The 20866-nt window shown below is 42.2% G+C and overlaps 1 protein-coding gene across 6 annotated transcripts in view; it reads left to right on the forward strand.

Moving 5' to 3' along the window:
* The first annotated feature begins 10714 nt into the window (after nucleotides 1-10714).
* Nucleotides 10715-20866, forward strand: part of CAST (calpastatin) — a 124996-nt gene continuing 114844 nt past the window's right edge. For 5 of the 6 annotated variants that reach the window (XM_061189467.1, XM_061189472.1, XM_061189470.1 and 2 more), the window contains exon 1: nucleotides 10715-10974. In XM_061189467.1, coding sequence (XP_061045450.1) covers nucleotides 10900-10974 — 75 coding nt within the window. In that variant the 5' untranslated portion in view covers nucleotides 10715-10899. Of the gene's footprint in view, nucleotides 10975-11509; nucleotides 11642-20866 lie in introns of those variants that run through there. The other variant, XM_061189469.1, reaches the window with a different exon arrangement.

A 20866-nucleotide genomic window follows, 5' to 3' on the forward strand; every position in this document is an offset into this window, starting at 1 on the left:
GCCCCAGACTGTCTTATCAAGGCAGAAACCAAGGTGGCCAAGGTTGATTGATCTGAGCCACAGAACAGATCAATGGAGGAGAAAGAGTTAGGAATCTGGCCCCTTGACTTCAAATATTTAAGAGAAGGTGGTCAACAATGGATCCTGGGAGAAGCGACATTCCCAATCCCAGGCACCAGTGGCCTTTCATGGGGGAAGAACTTTAACCATGCCTATTGAAACAAAATGTCTGAATGTGAGACAGCCGCTAAGGTCAGGAACACACAGTGACAGAAACACAATAATGAACTGTCCTTGTCAGAAACCAGGGATGCAATGGGAGTCAGAGCTCATGGATATGGGGGAAAAGTTTTAAAACAAATCAAGCAGCAAGATACTGAACCTTCTTTTAGCTTAAATCCATTTAGCAATTGTATAAGGTTAAATTGTATGAAGTTGTCATCTCTGTAGGTCAAACATTTTGAATATAGGCAATTTTAGATGGTTCAACCTCATAACTGGGGAAGAGAGGTTTCTTCCCTTATGATGCCTCTTTCCTACAGCATAGTCATACCCATACAGAGCTACAAACACCTCCTGCAACACAAATATGAATAGTGTACCTACCTTGTGCTGACAGTCTTCTGCGGAAAGATTAGTGGGCAAGATAGATGAAGTCACTGCTCTATTAGTCAGACTTGGCTTAACAGGCCGTCTTTACTGAGTGTGATTCCCAGAGTCAGGGCTTCAGAGTCCATCCAACCTGTGATGATTCCTGGCTCTGTGTGACCATGAACAAGTGTCTATATCTATATATACCTATATAGTGTCTCTCTCTATATATATAGTCTACAGACATATATATATCACATACAACCTGTGATGATTCCTGGCTCTGTGTGACCATGAAGAAAGGTCTGTATCTATATATATCTATATAGTGTCTCTCTCTATATATATATAGTCTATATAGATATATATATCACATCCAACCTGTGATGATTCCTGGCTCTATGTGATCATGAACAAGTGTCCATATATACGTTCATAGTACAGAGGTACTGAATAAATATTCTATAAATTGTAACCATTAGATTTATGAGCATTTGTTGAAAGACCCTTTCTTCAAAGATTTTGCCTTTAAAGAAAAACAATATCCCAAAATACTAACTGAAGTGCTGAAACTTCAACCCAGAGAGAGAAATGAGCAGGTTTGTGAGGGCAGGAATGTGAAGGTGACACCATGGAGGAGAGGGGTGTCGCTGACTGGCCCTGTTCTGAGAGGCTTGAGAGCGCCGAGACCAGCGAGGCAGTGAGCTTCAGACAAGTTGTGAAAGAGATTGTTGAAAGAATGGAAGAAGAAAACTTGAGTAAGAAGATCCAAAGCCTCATAGTAAATGTAACTTAAAAGGTGGATTCGTCCACACGGAGAGAAGTGACATCATAGCCCTTCTTCCTAAGAATGTTGTAGAAACACAACCCCAGTTGAAGAGGTAGTTACTCTTTCTAGACTAAATGCTCAAATCAGAATTCAAATTCACAAGAGGCATTTCCTGGTACAGGAAAAAACTGGAGAAAGTCTGAGTCATTTTGAGCTGGGATCTTTATACTTGTGTCCCGCATTCCCCATCCTGAGTGTATTAGTTAGCTAAGGCTGTCATAACAACAGCTAGGGCTGGCTTAGAACAATAGAAATGTGTTCTGTCGTAGTTCTGGAGGCTGAAGCCCAAAAGCAGCATGTCAGCAGGGCCACGCTCCTTCTGAAGGTGCCGGGGAGGATCTGTCTCAGGTCTCTCTCCAGCTTCTGGTAGTTCCTGGGCTTACGGCAGTATAACTCCAGACTGCACATGGCATCCTCCCTGCGTGTGCACCTATGCCCCAATTTCTCCTTTTTATGACACCCATCATACTGGATTAGGGCCCATCTAATGACCTCATTTTAATTTGGTAATCTCTGTAAAACCCTGTCTCCAAATAAGGTCAGATTCTGTAGTATGGGGTTAAGACTCCAACACACCTTTTTTGGAGGGACACAGAAACACAGAAAAACACAGAAAAAGGAAACTGATCTACTCATAAAAGTGCTATTGGCTTGAATAGTACAAAGTGATACCCCTTGGAAAATAATCCAAAATTCATATAAGTAAAAATCCTATTACAGCAAAAGAGTATTACAAAGCAATGAAGCTTCTTTCCAAGAAGGCTATTTTTACCCCAGAACTATGCTATGTTGATTTGAAAAGCAAGTCATGCTTAAAGTATGATCTTCTGTAACCAATGCCTTTAGAGTTTGAACTGGATCTAATTAACAAACACAATATAATGAAACCAAAAGGGTACTTTTGACCCTGCAGGTAAGGAGAGCTGGGCTGTTAACAGAGTAGCTTTTCCTTCACAGTTCTCTGTATGTCACTAGGCAGCAACAGACCACCCAAGTACCCTCCACCTAATCCCATCATAAACATGACAATTATACCAGCAGAAAAGCCAAGCCACTTATAGAAACAAAAATAACCCAAGTCTCAAAATTATTCCAGAAGAAGATGGCAGGGCAGGGGATGTATGTTCATTATAACTTTTCAATTGCTAGTTCATAGCAGAGAGGCTGGGCCTCAGTTAAACTTCACTCTCTCAGTCAATTGTAATCACCTTTGTAAGTCTTATAAAATAGTTCAAAAAATAAGAATATTTTCACCTTTAAAAATAATTTGAGTGTGAGCTGGACTTAATGACTTGCTTCCAAAGAATAGAGTATAAGAAGGGAGAGTTTATACTTTTCAGTGGAGAAACCCAGCAAACACCACCTTACTCAAGTGATTGAGGTTACTCTCACTAGTGATAAATCACATGGATATCATGTACCCCTAATACGTGATGATAAGCCACTTACCACTGTAGTATTCTTCCCCCAAACCCACAGCCCCAGCCTAATCATGAGAAAAACATCAGATAATCTCAAATTGAGGGACATTCTACAAAACATCTGACCAGTACTCCTGAAATCTGTCAAGGTCATGAAAGCCTGTCAAGGAAATACTGAAGAACTGTCACAGACCGCAGAGGAGTCTAAGAAGATGTGACCATAGTGCGGCGGGCGATATCCTAGATTAGAACCTCAAACAGAGAAAGGACATTAATGAGATAACTGGTGAAATCCAAATAAAGTCTGGAGTTTGGCGAATAATAATATACCAATGTTGGTTTCTTAGTTTTGATGAATGTATCACGGTAATGTAAGACGGTAACTGGGGAAACTGAAACTGGGAACTCTGTACTATCTTTGCAGCTTTTCTGTAAGTCTAGAATTATTCCAAAATAAAATTGTAATAGAAAAATAATTTTATATTTAACAAGAATTTTCTGAGAATAAACACCGCTAAAATGTTTGAAATAAATTTTTATTCATAATAACCATTTTTAAAGGTTTAAAGATAATCTTCCAGCAGCACATTCATTGCTTGAAGTAGCTAACCAACATGCAACCTGAATCTGCCAAGTAGAAAAGTGCTCCTGTTGTGAGCATCTTTCCTTGGAGGAGCAGCAAATGAAAGTGGGTAAACAGAAGTTTAAGTGAAAGACTTGTACCACAGAAGGATCTTAAAGTGTTCTTTTGAAATTCATAGATAGCCATCATGTTGAAGACAGATTTATAAGGAAGTATTTTTTTAATAACAGCTTAATTGAAATGTCATTCACATACTACGCAATTCACCCAATTTAACTATGCAATTCAGTGGTTTTTAATATATTCACAAACATGTAAATCACCAGTCAATTCTAGAATATTTTTTGTCACCTCAAAAAGAAACCCCAAACCCTTTAGCCATCTCCCTCCTGTCCTTACAACCTCCTCGCTCCACCAGCCCTAAACAGCTGCTAATCTACTGTCTGTCTCTATAGATTTGCCTATTCTCAACATTTCATACAAATGGAATCATATAATATATGACCTTTGGTGACTGGCTAGATGTATTATTTTTATCATGTCCCGATACACTCTGAAGACCAGATAGTTAAAGTACCTTAGAAAAATTTACTTTTATCATTGCAGATATTAAATCACTCATTTTGAAATATAATCTCAATCTCCGCCCCCAAGATGTCATGCAGCCCATCCACATCCCCAGTCCATTATCAATGTTTGTATATAGCAAAGAGTAATTTTAGAGTAGTGGTTAGGAGCACACACTAGAGAGCTAGCCCACCAGATTCAAATGCTAATGCTGTCACTTAGCAGCTCTGCAACCCAGGGCAAATTATTCAACTTCCCTGGGCCTTAGTTTCCTTACCTATAACATGGGGCAAATAACAGTTCCTACCTCACAAGGGTGAAATGAGCAAATACATGCAAAGTCCTTTAAAAATTCCTAGTACATAGTAAGTACTATACGTGTTTGATTTACTTACAGTCATTATTGACTGTGAGAGCCATTCAATACAAATAGTATCACGAAGTGTTTAGACAATTCTCCTGACCTCCTGATCTTATGTGATCAGAGACCATTTCAATTATAAGTGTCTTTTTAAATTACCCAGTCTACTTCTTTCATCTTTTGAAGAAGGAAGGTTAGCCTGGAAAGACCCAGCAATGTGTTCTTCATTCCACAAATATTTATTGAGGACATATTCTTTGCCAGGCAGAGTCTCACGTTCTGTGAATAAGATTGAAATGATCCTTTTTGCCATGGAGTCTAATGAAAGATATAGACAAGCAGTTATGAGGCAGATAAAAGAACATTAATATTCACAATGATTTTACCTCCTTTGGACCCTTTAGGAGGAATTGCATCATTGCAGAAGGAAACAAGAAGGGGGAATAGAACAAGAGAGCATCTTCTGGTTGATTTTTGAAGTGTTTATAGAAGAAGTTTCTGAGCATGGGGGGAGACAGTGGGAGTAAGATAGAGAAAGGATTTTTAAGATGTTTTGCTGAGTGTTCAGACTGTGTGCCCATTCAGGCACTTTCAATTGCAGTAAAGGGATTGCAGTGAAGATTAAATGATTTTAGTTACTTTTGGAACACTGGGCCACTGTTTCTTTAAATATAAGCCGAATTTAGTATTGAGCCATGAGGATCCTGGGCTTTATATGGGCTTAGACAGTTACAATATAATGCAGTGCTGGGGAAAGTTAAAGCTTTGGGAAGGGGAAGGGAGGAGTATTTCAGGAGAAGGAAAATGAGCAAAGGCAGGAACTGGGAAGAGCCAGGTGTGTTCTGGCATCTGAAAGCAGGAAGGCATGGCTGGAGCACAGTGGCGTGAAGGCACAAAGCTGCAGACAAGGCTGCCCAGGACAGAACCTGCAGGCCCTGGGAGGCCATGTTAAGGGATCAGAGCGCCATCCTGTTGGCATTGAGGAGCCATCAGGAAGTGTGAACAAGGAGAGGGATGATTTACACATCTCTAGTTAGTTGTTGACACCACAGAGCATAGCGTACTAACTGTGCAAACTGAGCTCTTTTTATGAACCCACACCCACAGGACGGAAGGTTGGAAACCTAAGGGAAATCAGCAAGGAAAGCAGAAGAAGCTGAAGGCTTAGAGCTTCCTGGCAAGCAGAGGGTGTCATACCTACCTCCTCACCAGCTGCCAGAACCTACAGAGCAATCTCTTTTGTTTTGTTTTGTTTTAATACCACTAGACAAAACTAGAAAATAAAAAGCTTATTTTATCTTTATACCCATTCTTAGCAATAAAAGTGGTAAAGTTGTTGTTTCTGTATATCTAGATAGTAGTATTGACGGCATGGCTTCTGGCTGCTCTGTGAAACAAAGTGTTCTTCACTATTGCCTTCTTGAAGACAAACGCCTTTGTAAAAAGGGGGGGGGGATTTAATAAAATGGGTAATGTTTTCAAACCTAATGTTCTGTTATACAGCAATTTGACAACATACTTTTGCAATATTTATTCTCTCCTCCATTCTTTTTCCAAAGTTTTATGATGTTACATAGCCTTGAGGAGTGTAACAGATGTGATGAGCTACCTGAATCCCCTCCAGGGATAAAAAAGCCCTACTCCAGCTCCTGGGAGTGCCACCAGCCGACAACACTCATCAGCCACTTGGGGGTTGCCACAGCTTGAGGGAGACACTTCCCTTCCTTAAAGCCATGCTCCCTCCCTCTTCAACCATATCCAAAGACTGGTTGATGCAGGCTTATAAAGGCTCAGCTCTCTCTTGCCAACCCTGGACATCTCTAAAGGGCATCACATCTTCGTCGTTCCCTGAAGGATCATGTGAGGCTTCTACTGGATCCGTATCCCAGCTGAACTTCTCCCTTTGCCCATCTTTCCTTTGCTTCGACAGGTGTTGATCCCAAGAGCACTCCCTAGTACAGCCCTGGAAAGGAGTTGTGACTCAGCCCTCTGTGTTCCACACAGACAAGAAGCAGAAAATTGTGTCATGTTAAAGAACAAGGCCTGAAGGTATATGCAGGTGTTTTACTGTCTGGAGGGACGTGAAGAATGAGAAGTAAAACCTGAGGTCCCACCTATAGGTATGTGTATGACTCAAGTTCTTGTTTGGTAGTGGTGAAAACTGAAAACTACTTCATCTCCTGTTGATTCTCTTTCTTGTCTTCTTCCCCTGGCCCTCCAACCTTCCATCTCCATTCTTTCCCCCTTCCCCTACCTCATCTGCCATCCATACACAAGTCCAGTGAACTGAGAAGCAAGGTGTCTTAGCCCATTCAGGCAGCTATAACAAAATACCACAGGCTGGAGGGCTTAGAGACAACAGAAATGTTTTTCTCACAGTTCTGGCGGCCAGAAGTCTGAAATCAGGGTGCCAGCATGGTAGGGTGAGGGCTTCTTCCAAGTGGTAGACGTCTTCTTGCAGCCTCATCAAGTGGAAGGGGCAAGAGAGCTCTCTCAGGGATCTTTTATAAGGGCATTAATTTCATTCATGAGGGTTCTGCCCTCATGACCTAATCACTTCCAAAGGTCCCACCTACTAATGCCACCAATTTGGGCATTACCATTCCAACGTAGGAATTCGGGAGAACACAAACATTCAGACCACTGCACATGGCAAGGCTCCTATGGTCTAAACATTGTCTCCTACTGGCCAGCACACCTTCATCTCCTTTACACACAGAACTTCACCACTGAAGCCATTCTTCTGGATAATTCAGGTCAGAAGCATGAAGCGCCTACTCAGATACATGCCTGTTAAAAGGGAAAGGAGACTCTGAGAGCCTTTGCATATTTTGCTAATTAGTCTTTGCCTGTTTACAAAGATTTTTTTTTCTGGTTTACTTAAGAAAACATTACTATGGAGTGGAGCAAACTTGGCTGAGAATCTTGAGATGGCAGATAGGACAGATGAGTTTCAGCAAGTCAGAGGGCACTTGGATGTCAGCCAGAAGGTCGAGGTTTTCTGGGGGTAACTTCCTCTCCAAGAGTGTAGAAAGAAATACCATCCAAAGTGAAGGGCACTGTCCAAACTGTGGGTACCTCGGAAAAATGCCCTGCCTCCTTCTCAATTTTACCCACTGGCTGGTTTATCAAAAAACCTTTCAGCTGTCAGAGCAAATGGACACTCCCTGCATTGTCCCAAAGGACCCAACCTTTGAGTGACGTTTCATACTGTGGGCCAGCCCTTCCTTTCAGAGGCCCTCCTCCCTGGACCTTAGCGCCCACTTTTCCACTATCTTCCTTCCGCTCCACTGCAGCACCTTCTCAGGCTCCCCTGGCTCCTTCTCTGGACACCATCCTGCCTTTATTTTTCTCAGTTATACATTTCCCAATGAGAAGTGATGAGTTCCTGCACAACTACAGCAGTAATGGGGACAGGGGGAGAGGAGATACAATGTGGAGATTATTCAGAGGAGGTTTCAACTAACTCAAGTCAAAGATGGGGGGAGGAAGCAGCCCTGAGCTCCCCCCTCTCCCCAGCCTGCCCACCCTTCAGTCAGAATGAGAAGCCCCTCCAGGGATCCAACAGCACTCTTGGAATACATCTGCTGGCCACTGCCCTCATCGCATGGTCATTGTGGATTTATTTGTCTGTGTTTCCTACTAGACTGTAAGGTCCTTGAGTGCAGAAGGTCCCTGTTACCTCCACAGAACCTGACACATAGCAGGCATCCTGTTACTGAGTAAATAAAGAAATAAAATACAGGCATCCCCCCAGGTTTTATTGCACCTTACTTTATTGCGCTTTGCAAAGATTGCATTTTTTACAAATTGAAGGTTTGTGGCAACCTGACATCGATCAAGTCTATAGGTGCTATTTTTCCAACAGCATTTGCTCGGTTCATATCTCTATGTCACATTTTGGTAAATCCTGCAATATCTCAAACTTTTTCATTGTTATTATACTTGTTATGGTGATCTATAATCAGTGATCTTTGATGTTACCATGGTAATTGGTTTTGTTTTTGTATTTTTAAACTAAGGTATGTACATTACTTTTTTAGACTTGCTATTGCACACTTAATAGAGTACAGTACAGTGTAAACATAACTCTTGTATTCACTGGGAAACAAAATATTCGTGTGACTCACTTTATTGTGATATTCGCTTCATCGCAGTGGTCTGGAACCAAACCTGCAATATTTCAGAGGTATGCCTCTACTTAGAATGTGTGCAAATAAAAATGTAGCAAAAGGTGTCATATATATTTAAAACGAGCTTCCCCAAGATGCTCAAATGCTGGTCATGGTATCAAAGTTCCAAATTCCTCACTGACTGCAAGAGAAAGTGAAAACATCATCCTCTTCTTCAACTTCTTTGAAATTCTTCTTTACTTACAATCATTAATGTGCTGTTTAGCCTGTAATTGTTCTGCTTATATGAGTTCTGATTCTTGAGCAAAGCCTGAAGGCTGAAGTCATTCATTCTCTTACAGATTTTGGTATCAACTGTATCAGGAGCATAGTATGGCTGCTTAATAAATAAGTTAATACATGGATTGATTACTCCGGACCTTGGACCAGAGGCTCCAGCCAGGTGGGTGGGCTCCATTTTATTTCCTGATCTGTCCCCACCCTTTCTTCTTCTGACCACATCCCACCAGCCAGCCAGCCAGCCCTTTCAAGCCTCCTTTCCCTTCCTATAATCCCCCAAACCCACAGAACCCCAAATTCCCAAAGCACATTTGTACTTATTCACACACTGTATGTCTTTCAGTGCCACCCAAATGATCATGTGTTACAAATGCCATATGACTTCAACTAAACTCTAAGTTCCTGGAGGGCAGGAAATATATATTTTAACCTTTATATTGCTCTCTCTATAGCTCCTTTCACTGTGCTTTACATGGAAGCCTTTCAAAACATAAAACTAACTGGTTTAAGTTCAATTTTAAATACTCTGTTAGAAAATACCTCAAACTTTAATGGGAACAGTTCTTCCAGAGTCAGAATAATGTACTCGGGGATCCTGAATCTAGGCCCTCTAGGATCCTGAGATAGATGCTTCCAGTTCCTGGGCCTGGAGGTGGGGCTATTATCTCACCCCTTTAGTTCTGTGTTTGCTTAAATTACTGTAGGTGTTTGGTCACAATTATAAAAGCATTTTTCATGCTTATGATATATTTTCCCTAATTATAAATGTAATTGAGGCCACCAATCAATTTTTCTTGAATGGACAATCATAGGCCCCATATCCAAGTTGATTCATTTCTACGTATAAATTCCTGTCCTACCGCCTGTTTGTTGGAAATATCAGATACATAGATCGTAAGTGGAACCCTTTAAGAGGAATTGCGTTTAAATCATTCCTCCCTGCTGCCCCCATTAAGAATGAGGCTAGCCAGTCCCTTGAATAAACGTTAAATCAGAATCCCTAAAAATGAGAAGGGAGAAGGAAACAAGAATTCGATTCTGCCAAATGCCATGCACCGTTGACCAATCTTTCCTTACAACCTGCCCCCTCTCTCTCCAACGGTCTAAAACACAACATGGAAGACAGCAGTGACCTTGAGTCCCAAACTGTCAATGCCATTGCAGGGTAACAAGTTTTCTTCTGTCAGATCTGATCCCAAACCGGCAGCAACTACAGGCAGACAATCGCTGCAGAGGAGCGTTTTCTAGTCAGGCTTGTTATATTTCACTTCAGGCTTGTTACCTTTCACGGCCCCAAACCAGGAAGTGCTGTTTAAAATGAGCCAAAGACAAAAGCAATCCAGCCTCCAAAACAAAATTCGGCAGTCTCCAGAAAGCCTATAGGGGTTTCAACTTGGGACTGTTCTTCGGTTTCGATTGGAACCTAAGGCTTCCTCCACATAAAACATCATTAAACTTTCAAAATTGCCCCCCAAAGTAAAATGACATAAAACATACACAGGCGCGCGCGCGGCACACGCACACACACACACACACACACACACACACACACACACACACCCCAATTTGGTTTTGTAATCCGCTTCCTAATCCAGACGGTCCAGGCTTGGGCCCGATTTCAGTTGGTAAATTCTTCTCCTAGCTAAACCAGGGCAGATTGCAGAAAAGGTGTCTAATTCTTGAAATTCTTAGGGTAGGGTACTGAGGCGTAGACGGGCCACGCCCGGGTCCCGCTCTCCCGTTGCACAACTGCAAGCCAAGTCTGGGCAAGTCGAAGGAGGAACCCCGCGACCTCCAGCCCCCGCCTCTCTGTGACCCACGGGGAACCCAGCAGTCCTAGGGTGGAGGTGGGGGCATCACTGGGGGAAGATTCGGGGCCGAGGGTGTTAAGTTGCAGGCCGGGAGCCCCGGACCGCTACAGCCCGGGCACAGCCAGCGGCGGGCAGGAAGAGGAGGGCCCAGCGGGGTAACCCCCGAGCGGGTTCGGGGCTGGGTCGGAAAAGCTGCCTCACGGGGCGCGCCCGCCAGCCCCTCCACTCCCTCCCTCCCTCCCTCGCTCCCAACGCTCCCCGCCCGGGCCTCCCTTCCAGTCTCCGCTGCGTCCTCCCTGAGGCAGCGTTCCCCGCGGCCTCGCCATGTCCCAACCCGGCCAGAAGCCCGCCGCCTCCCCGCGGCCCCGGCGCGCTGCGGCGTCCCGCCACACCCAGGAGGTGAGTGGCACTTGCGCCGGAGCCGCAGGGCTGAGCGCAGGGAGGACCGCGGCCCCGGAGCCGTGGGCCGCCTCCTTGGGAGTAGCCTGCCTGGCCTGCTGCCCCGTGCGCCCCCTCCCGAGCCTGAGAAGGACTTGGGACTCAGAACCTGCCTCTGGGCAGGTGACTGGAGGTGGCTGGGTACTGCCGGGCCTGGGCCAAGTGTATTGGGCATGGCGCAATCCAGATTGGAGTTGGTCTGCGTTGGGAAAAGTTGATTGATGAGACTAGGGTGAAAAGCGGTTGAGGATAAAAGGGGAATACATTTCATTCGGGACCCCGAACTGGGTGGGGTAGTTCAACTAAAAGTCGGGCCTTCCGCGTAAAGTCCGGGCTGCAGGGCGTGGCTGCCTGGAGAAATAACACTTCTTCCCTAACCAGCCTTGCGCCAAATTGGGCGGGGCGGGGTCAACCCGGCAGGGCAGGGCCGATGTAGGCCCCGCCCAGGTGCCTCCCCCGCTGACAGCTGTGGGGCTTGAAAAGCTCAGCGCCAGCCAGGTCTGGGGCAGGTGGAGTGCGAGCCCGGCCCCTGCTGTGCTGCACCCCGTGTCCTCGCCGGGTTCTCCGCCGCGCGACTCAGAGCAAATCGGTTGTCGCCATGGCATTCGCAAGCTGGTGGTACATGACGGTAAACTGGAGCGATCGTGCCTGGGCAGGACCGGAAACGGAATGGGCTTTGCCTTTCTGGGCGTGCAGGCGAGGTTATTGTGCAGGGTTTGGCGGGGAAGCGGTGGGGAGCAGGTGCGACGTCCTCTCAGACCTTCAGTTTAGGCTCCGGGAGAGGCTGAGACCCACCCTGCCGTGGTATGTGCGAGCGAGCTCCGACGTGCAAGTCGGTGTGAGCAGACGCACCAGACTCAGCTCACGCTCACGAGTTGAATGGAACCGAATTGTTGCTGGAGGAATTCCGCCCTTGGACGCGGATTCCTGGATGAACTCAGACTCAGATCGAAAGAGCTCAGATCTAGTATTTGTTTTTAAGTCATAAGTAAATCTCAAAACTTTTAGAGGCATGTTGTTGGACGTGCATTCTCCAGCGCAAAGAAGAGGCAGCCAGGATTGGGGGCAAGGAGAAAATCCAGAACTCCAAGGAGCAGAAGCAACCGAGATCAAGACCCTTGTTGAGAATGAGAGAGAAAGAGGGAGAGAGAGACAGCGAGAGAGAGAGAGCCCACTGCCCTGTACTTTATTACTTGGATGAGGGACAGAGATGTTCCGTTTGTTTAGTGCATTGAATGCTTGTCCAACCAATTAGGTGTGATAGCCAGTCAAGCTGGTACTTGTAACGTTTTGAACCAGGAAGCGTGATTTAACATTACGATGCTTTCCAAAAAAAATACACAAATTTTGTTGACAGAAAGAATAAAAATATTTATATCCCATTGATTTATGGTGAGAACTTAAAAAAATAAAGTACACCTCTCTCTCGGCATGTGGTATTGGGAAAAGCAAGGGTGTTGTAATAAGACAGTATTTAGAGAGAAACGTTGTGCTGGAGTCAGTAAAATGTCCCTTTTCAGCCAATGGCCATTCACTGAGCACCTACTAAGTGGCAGACCCAGTACTAGCCTCGAAGTGGAAAACAAAACAGAGTTCTTGTTCTCAAAGGGCAATGAGTCAACCTTTTTGAACCTGTTTCCACATCTATAAAATGTGGGTGATAATAGGTACCACATAAGGGTTGGTGAAGACTATTTACATTCATGAATCAAAGTACTATACCCATATACCTTTTTTTTTTGAATTTTATTTATTTTTTTATACAGCAGGTTCTTATTAGTCATCAATTTTATACACATCAGTGTATACATGTCAATTCCAATCGCCCAATTCATCACACCACCATTGCCACCCCCCCCCCCCCGGCCAGCTTTCCCCCCTTGGTGTCCATACATTTGTTCTCTACATCTGTGTCTCAACTTCTGCCCTGCAGACAGTTGTTTTAAAGTTTTTATCTAGTATATCTGCCATCTGCTCTTTCTCAAGGACAGTTTCCGTTTTTCATTTTTTTGTTTGTTTGTTTGTTTTCCCCATTGAATGGGCAATAATTCTCTGTTTCTTTGCATGCCTTGCGAGTTTTTAGGTTTAAAACTGGACATTTCAATCTAGTAATATGAAAGCTTTGGGAATCAAATTCTCCTCCTTCCCCAGGGTTTGCTGTCTTGTTTTGCTTTGTTTTGTTTTTAATTGTCATAGGCTGTTTTTTGTGCTGAGGTTCAGCCAAAAGTGTACACTTAGGAGCTTCTCAGGTCTTTTCTGATCCTGCACTTTCCCTGGGCATGAGCAATCAGTGATCAGAATACAGATCCCCAGTGTTTGGAGGACAGAGTCCTTTTTGCCTTTCTGGTTCCAAGCTGCATGCTCTAATGCACAACTGCTTGCTGTGAGTTGGGGATGGGAAAAGGGCAGCTGCTGCTGAGCTGAGCTGAAATTGATGGAAATTAACCAAAACTTACCATTTAAACCTTCCCCTGGAAGTTGCAAGTCTTTGATAGACTCCAGAATTTCAAAATAGTTATATCAGACAGATTCTGCCAGGGAGATTTTCGTCTAGATGGGAAGATGGATTCCTGGTGCCTCCTACTTCACCATCGTCCCAGAATCCTCTCTTTAAATTGTTTTAAGGATTGAAATCCTACTAATGTGATTCGAAAGCTCTGTTCTTCAGGTTATCTCATAAAAACTTACCCAGAAAACTTTACAGCTACCTTAAAGGGAAAAAAATCAAGTGTCTTTCAGTTAAGAAAAATGTAAAATAACTCCATCCAATGAGTACCTTTTATGTAAGTGCCTCCTCAGATGGGAGAGTCATTTAACCCAAGAAGAAAAACGGTCTCTGGTTAGAGTTTTCCTAAAATGTATGGACTTCATTCTGACTGTGGAGAACTTATAGAACACAAAAATGATTCGGTAAAGGCCAAAGGTGTTCACAGTTGCTTACTGTCCGCCTACTATGTGTCACGTTTTGTACTGGGTGCCGTGGACACAAAAATAGTGCTGATAGTATGTTTCTGGTTTTTTCTTGCATTTCTCTTAGATAAAAATCACAAGCACATCCTAATGACTACTATAAAAGCAGCAAAGTAACTATTGAAATTCTCATGGCATCATCTTTGACTTAGAGGAAGCTCAAAAAGCCTTACTGCAGGTGGACCCCCTAAGCTAAACATGGCAGAAAGGCAGTCAATGCTACTTCTGAAAACTGGACAAAAAGAGGGTGTGCCCTTACCCTGCCACCTGGGCATATCCACCAGAATGTTGAAATATTAGAGAAAAGTGTATGGAGTTCAGGTGAAATATGGGGACTTCAGAATTATAGTTAGGCAGTTAATCCTTAATATGTGTCTTCTTTTATGAGAAGCCCAAAGAAGGTTATCCTATATTTCTATGGTTTGATAACAAATGTTTTTAGAGAAGAAGAAAGATATAATGCATCACACTTACTTACTTTTTTAAAATAATTATTCTCCCCACAACACCTAGCCCACAGTGGCTACTCACTGATTATTTTTTTAGTAAATGAGCTCTTATGTGCCACTGGACACATATGCACACACACATGCACCACACCCTTACGAAGTATTTTATAGCATGGGAATTGCACATTAAATGTTACCCCTGTGACCAGCTTGGTATATGTTGTTTGAAAAATGAATTATCTATTCCCTGTGTACTTTGTTTCCTTATTTGTAATATGGAAATATGAGACTAATATAATACAGTGTCATGAGATGGGCAAAGTACTAAACATAAACTTATCAGATGAATCTGGTTCGTCTGTACTTATGAAAAGTAAAAAACTAAATTCTCTGCTGTATTATTTACCGCCTTAGAAAATGAAACCTTAAACCTTTGCTTACTTCTCATATTCATTTTATTGTCTTATAATTAACCACAATCAGATTGATACCAGAGAAAAAGAAGGGAGTGGAATAACTTTTATTGTATTCTTAAAATGAACGAGGCAATGGGCCAGGCTCCTCATTAATATCAGCTTGTTTCATCAGTAAGCCAGCCCCTGGGGTAGACACCATTACCTCCATTTTACAAGGAGAAAACGGAAAGTTTAAATTATTTGCTGAAGGTCACATAGCCTTTCAGACCCGCACTCCTTCTGTCTTATTAGAGTTTGTCAGGGAATGGAATGCAGGGAGTTGGTTACCCAGGTAACAGAGAGGCTGGGAAGCCAACTGGGGTGGATGAGGCAAAGCAGAGATTAGAAATCTCGGGAAGCTGCTACCATTCCTAGACTGGAAAGAAAGAGGGAGAAGCAGGATCACCCTGCAGAAGCTGAAACCACTGCTGGCCCGTCCTGCAGGAGACCCTACTGGAGGGAGCCAGTACACAGCCCTGCTACACCAACTGACCAGGGTCAGGGCAAGGAATCCACCTGAGGGCAAACAGGTCCACATCTACACCAGGGAGACTGTCTTAAAGCAAAATCAGCTTTATATCTTGGGCCTTCTGTTTGTTTGCTGAACAGTCTTGTTTCAGAAAGCAGAATACATACAAAAATAGATTTTAAGGGATTTTGCAGGAAATATCAACTTGCACATTGTCTCTTAATTTTTCAAGCTATTTTTTTCAACTTTTAAAATCTTTTATCTTGTTTACTAACCTGAAAAGAACGAATGTACTTCTCAGGGAACTTTTAGAGGTTTGTGGAAATGCAGTCATTCAATCATGAATTATTTGTCACATCCCCACCATAGGACTAGAAAAAAAAATAATATAGTCTACCATCTGGGGACTTCCCTGGTGGCGCAGTGGTTAAGACTCCATGCTCCCAATGCAGGGGGCCCAGGTTTGATCCCTCATCAGGGAACTAGATCCCACATGCATGCCTCAGCTAAGAGTTCGCATGCCACAACTAAGGAGCCTGCCTACCGCAACTAAGGAGCTGGTGAGCTGCAACTAAGGAGCCCACCTGCCACAACTAAGACCCAGCTCAACCAAATAAATAAATAATAAAATAAATAAATATTAAAAAAAATTTACCATCTGGCTGAAAAGGCAAAATATACATTTATGAAATAATCAGTAAGCAGGAGCGTATACAATAAAGTGCTAATTTGTTTGCTTTACTAAGAAACTAGAGACTAATATGCAATATGAAGGCATGGTGTGCCATTAATAGGGCTAGTCAGGAAATGTTGGGTTGAACACAGGGCAGTGGGTTCCTGCACTGAGCAGTCGGTTTACCCAGGAGGCCCCGAGCTGCCCTGGCCTGCCTGACCTGGGGAAGCTCCCATGGGTGGCGACTCAGTGGGGTGATTGGAGGAGCAGAAACCTCCACTTCCTGTTGTGGTGCCCACAGATCTCCTCTCCAAACAGTGGTTTCCAATCCTAGCTGCATATTAGAATCAGCTGGGGAAGTTTAGGAAAATATGTCTGTGCCCAGGCTCTTCCTGGACAAACTAAATCTAAATCCCTGGACTCTGGTTTGAGTGTTTCCAAAAGTACTCTGGGCGCTTGTGACCCGCACTGAAAGATTAGACCCGTAGCTAAATGAAGGCTTTCTGATCCTTAGGAAGCAACCCACACCCCCCTTCCCTGACAAGCCTTTGTCTCTGTGTGCAGCGGTGGAGCAGTGAGGGAGCTGAGCTGTGTGCACTAGAGTCCAGAGGGCACCAAGATTTCATTGCTTCGTGATTTTGCCACAGCTATCACTGGACACGCAAATATTGACCTCAACTGGCATTCTCCAAGTTGCAGAAGGAAAATCTTCAAGCTGTTTTCAAATAACCTTTCCTGTTTTCTTAAACAGCTTTATTCAGACATAATTCATAATGTATCCGTTAAAACATACAACTCAGTATTCTTTAGTATATTCGCAGGGTGGTCCAAGCATCACCTCAATTTAATTTTACAATCTTTTTGTCACCCCCTAAGAGAAACTCAGTACCTTTTTTAAAAAAAATTAAGCAGAGGCATTTCAGAAGCACACTAGCTTTTGGTGCTCTTTCACAGCCGAGCTTGGACTTGCAGAAGCTCATTTTTTGTCTGTCTTCTTTCTTTTTTAATATGTGTAGAAGTTTGATTTTTATCTTATCCTGTGATGTATACCCTTGTCTGTGCATGTATCAGGGTGTATCTGGGTAACGATGGGGAGGGTGCCCCAAATGCTCCAGAGTTGAAGACTGGCGCTGGCACAGATCCTTAGCTGGGTGAGAGCACAGCTCCAAGCTTTCCTGCTCCTTGCTCCTGTTGATTTCCTGACAGGTTTATGAGTTTGCTGTGGCAGAAAATTTTATGCATATTAATGCTATCTTCTAGAACGAGGACAAAGGACAGCTGTACTTACCAAATATGTAGTGATGCCAGGAGGTGGAAACAGTTTGGAAAATTATTCCTTTTTGAGGCAAGATAGAAAAACTTTATCTGATATTTTCCCTGCCTCTGAACTCCTGTCACTCCATTCCTTCATCTGTCTTCATCTTAGCTCCAGTGTTTCCCGTCTTCTGGGACCTTATCCTCCCAATGAAATGTTTCCTGCCTTAGGGCTGGCATCCTGCACTTCCTGTCTTTGCCTCCTCTCCAGCTTCTAATACAGGATGAAACTTGTAAGTGTTGTGTGTCTGATTAATTTTATAAAAACAAACCAGTTTTAGAATAGGAAGGTTTTGTTGATTTTGGGGATTGTTTTCCCTTTCAGAGCATTGGATTGAGACTTTCTTGATGGGCATCAAAAGTTTTTAGCTAGCTTTTAACTAGCCTGGTCTCTGGCCCACAGACTATAATCCTGATACGTAGTGTGACTGAGGAGGATCTCACCTTTCAGATCCTTATTTCTTTATCCATAAAACGAGCTGCCAGTGTGTCCCTAGAGTTGCTGTGGCAGTAAAGGAGACCACATAGGGGAAATGCCCAGCGCTGGGCTTAGCACAAAGGAGATGCTTAGAACATGTTAGTTTCTCTCCCCTCTTACAGAAAAGTCCTTCCCAAATTTTTCAGGTTTGTGGTTCAGTTCCCAACCTATCACTCCTTCCCTTCTCCATGTTTCTCTCACCTCTTCCCAACCCACCAGCTATGTGTAGTAGTAGTAGACAAAGTTTTCTGTCTTCACTCTTTGAAAGACTTGCTGCAGGTTCTTAAGCTGGATCAAATTTGACGTATATAATTCCCAAACATTTCATTTCACCAGCAGAATGGAAAGTATGTGGAAAGTACTCAGTTATTCCATGAATTTAAAAATCAGTCACTTTGAATTTCTCTCAGTGAAAAGCTATAACTGATTTTATATCATTAATAGACTGCTGAATATTGACTAAGCCCCAAGAAATGGTCAGGGCAATGATTCATTTATAAAGTCGCTATTTACTGGATATTGAATGGTATTAGGTGATTCTTATTAATTCTGTTAGAGTTTTGTTGGAGTGATGATGTATTGTAGTTATGTAGGAAAAAGCCCTCAAATTAAGGAGATGCTTGATGACATGTTTAGGGGTAAAGTTTCAGGATATCTGCAATTTACTTTCAAACGCAGGTACATATACAAATATAGATAGATCTTTGTCCATAATATAAGCAGATATGGCAATATACGGCAACAATAGTTAATAGTTGTTGAATCTAAGTGATGGGACTATTGACATTCATTGTATTATTCTTTCTACTTTTCTGTATCTTAGAAATTTTTTATAATAAAAAAGCCAGGTTAAAAAAACTGGGAAAATATGGTCCATACAGTTCCTAAAAAATGTTGCCCTTTCATTATGTGATTTTTATGTCATTATGTCATTATGCTTACTCTATTGAGAGCAAATATGTCTTTTGAAATTATAAAATACCAATTCTTATAATACATAATTTTTATAAGTTGTCATTATATCTCAACATTTTAAAAAGCATTTGCTATATATATATATCACTCTCAAACTATTATTTGGAAACTGCATAATTGTGAGGGATTTTGAGCATTTCAGTGGAAGCAAATAACTGATGATGTTGGTTAACCTGGAGGACTGCAATTTTGAAACACCACCGGGAAACAACTTTATAAATGTTTTTAAGTAAAACATCTATCTACCTGTATTTTAGAGAGAAAAGGCTGTCTGCATGTTTACTTTAGGGTAATAAATCATAATATATGTTTGCCAACAAGCAGGAAGCAGAGTGGGACCTTGCGGAGAGCATGGAGCCTTGCTCTAGACGAGAGCCAGTTGCCTTTTTAAGTTTTCTCATTTGTAAAATGGAATAATCATACTTCCTACAAGTAAATGAGGCACTCAAAACAGTATGCTCAGTGGATATTGTTGTTATTTGGTATTACCTATATCTAATCTGAAAAAGGTATAGAATTGGTGATAAGAAATGAATGTGATATCACAGTTCTAAATTTACCAGTTCTGGAAGGAGACAGATTGGGTAAATCTGCGTCATTGTAGACCCATCCCTCTCAAATTCTCTCTCCAAATGTTGAATAATTCTTCCCCCTAGTCTAACCTTTAAGAATCTTTTGCTTACCAATTATTCTAAAACTTATCAATTACCATCTAGCTCTGATATATATATGTGGGCTTTTAAATGCCTCCTGTTTTTTCAAGATCCATTAATTACTCAATACCGATTGCTCTCAACTGTGGACAAACTCTTGACTAGGACATCTGGGTAAAACAAGCCCTGCAGAGAGCTTCATTCACCAAGCTGCTGTAGTCTGCCTGCTTTTCTGTGGGGTCTACCCACTAATCCATGAGAGGCTTTTGTTTGGGGAAGAATTTTCCATTCATGAAAGTGATTTCTTTCTAGTTTTTTATGCAAAGAACTACTGAAAGATTTCACCCACATGTCTAATATTGCTTGGCCTTTTTCTTTTTTTTTTTTTACAAAAATATCTGTTGATATGATCAAAGGGAATATTATCTTATTTCATTTATCATAGTATAGTGACAAACAATAGATTTGAAGTCAGAAAACCTGCTCTGCAAACTTTTCTTATTTACTAGGTGTATGTCCTTACTAAAAGCACAACACATGACTTTTATTCTTAGTTTTCTTAATCCATGAAATCACATGAGCCTCTTTTTTTGTATCAGATAAAAGTGTATATCAAAGAGCCTTGTAAATAATAAAGAATTATAAAAATTATTACTATTACTGTTATTGCCATTCTTTTTAATTCGAATAACTTAAATGACCTACATATTCAGGTTGTGATTCAGCTCTAGAGAACATAATGGGATTTTATGTTTCGATTTAACTAAAGGTGATTGGGGTCGAACCCAATGGTGAGCTTTTTATTTTCTTATATTTAGGTTCCTTTTCCCACTTTCTTGCACATCCCACATGTGCAAGAAATGAAATAATTCTTTGTCCCCCCTTTTCAGGAACATACAATTTTTTTTCATTTCTCAAAAAAATTCAATAATCTTCATGGCTTCTTTTATCTTGTCAAAACAAATGAACATGTAAGCTACTTGAAGCTTTCATGTACCACGTAAAAATACTTCCTTTCATCACCAGTGTTCTAGTGAGAAAAATAATTCTGTTTCAGAACATAATGAAATTCTAAAGCCATAGTTAATGAAAGTTGCAGGTATGGTCTTTCCAATGCAGGGTTTATCCTTCTGTGTTGGTAAATACTCAGACAGAAAGAACTCCAGAGAATTTCCAAGAGCCATTGAAAGTGATGGTTGATAAAGGGTGGCCCTCCCTTGAGTTCATGCTGAACTGAGGCTTAAGTAATGGCTTAGGCTCAGCATGGTCCTCAGACATCTCATCTCCATGAGGAACCAGGTGTCTCTTATGCTGGCAATTTGGGCTTTAAAATTCCATGAGACATTTTGTAGGAGACGAGATGCCACCTTAGCATCACCATCAGATCTATGTCTGGTTAATTACAGACTGATTTTCT

This window comes from Eubalaena glacialis, chromosome 4 (genome assembly GCF_028564815.1).
Source record: "Eubalaena glacialis isolate mEubGla1 chromosome 4, mEubGla1.1.hap2.+ XY, whole genome shotgun sequence".
In the NCBI taxonomy this organism is placed as follows: domain Eukaryota; kingdom Metazoa; phylum Chordata; class Mammalia; order Artiodactyla; family Balaenidae; genus Eubalaena; species Eubalaena glacialis.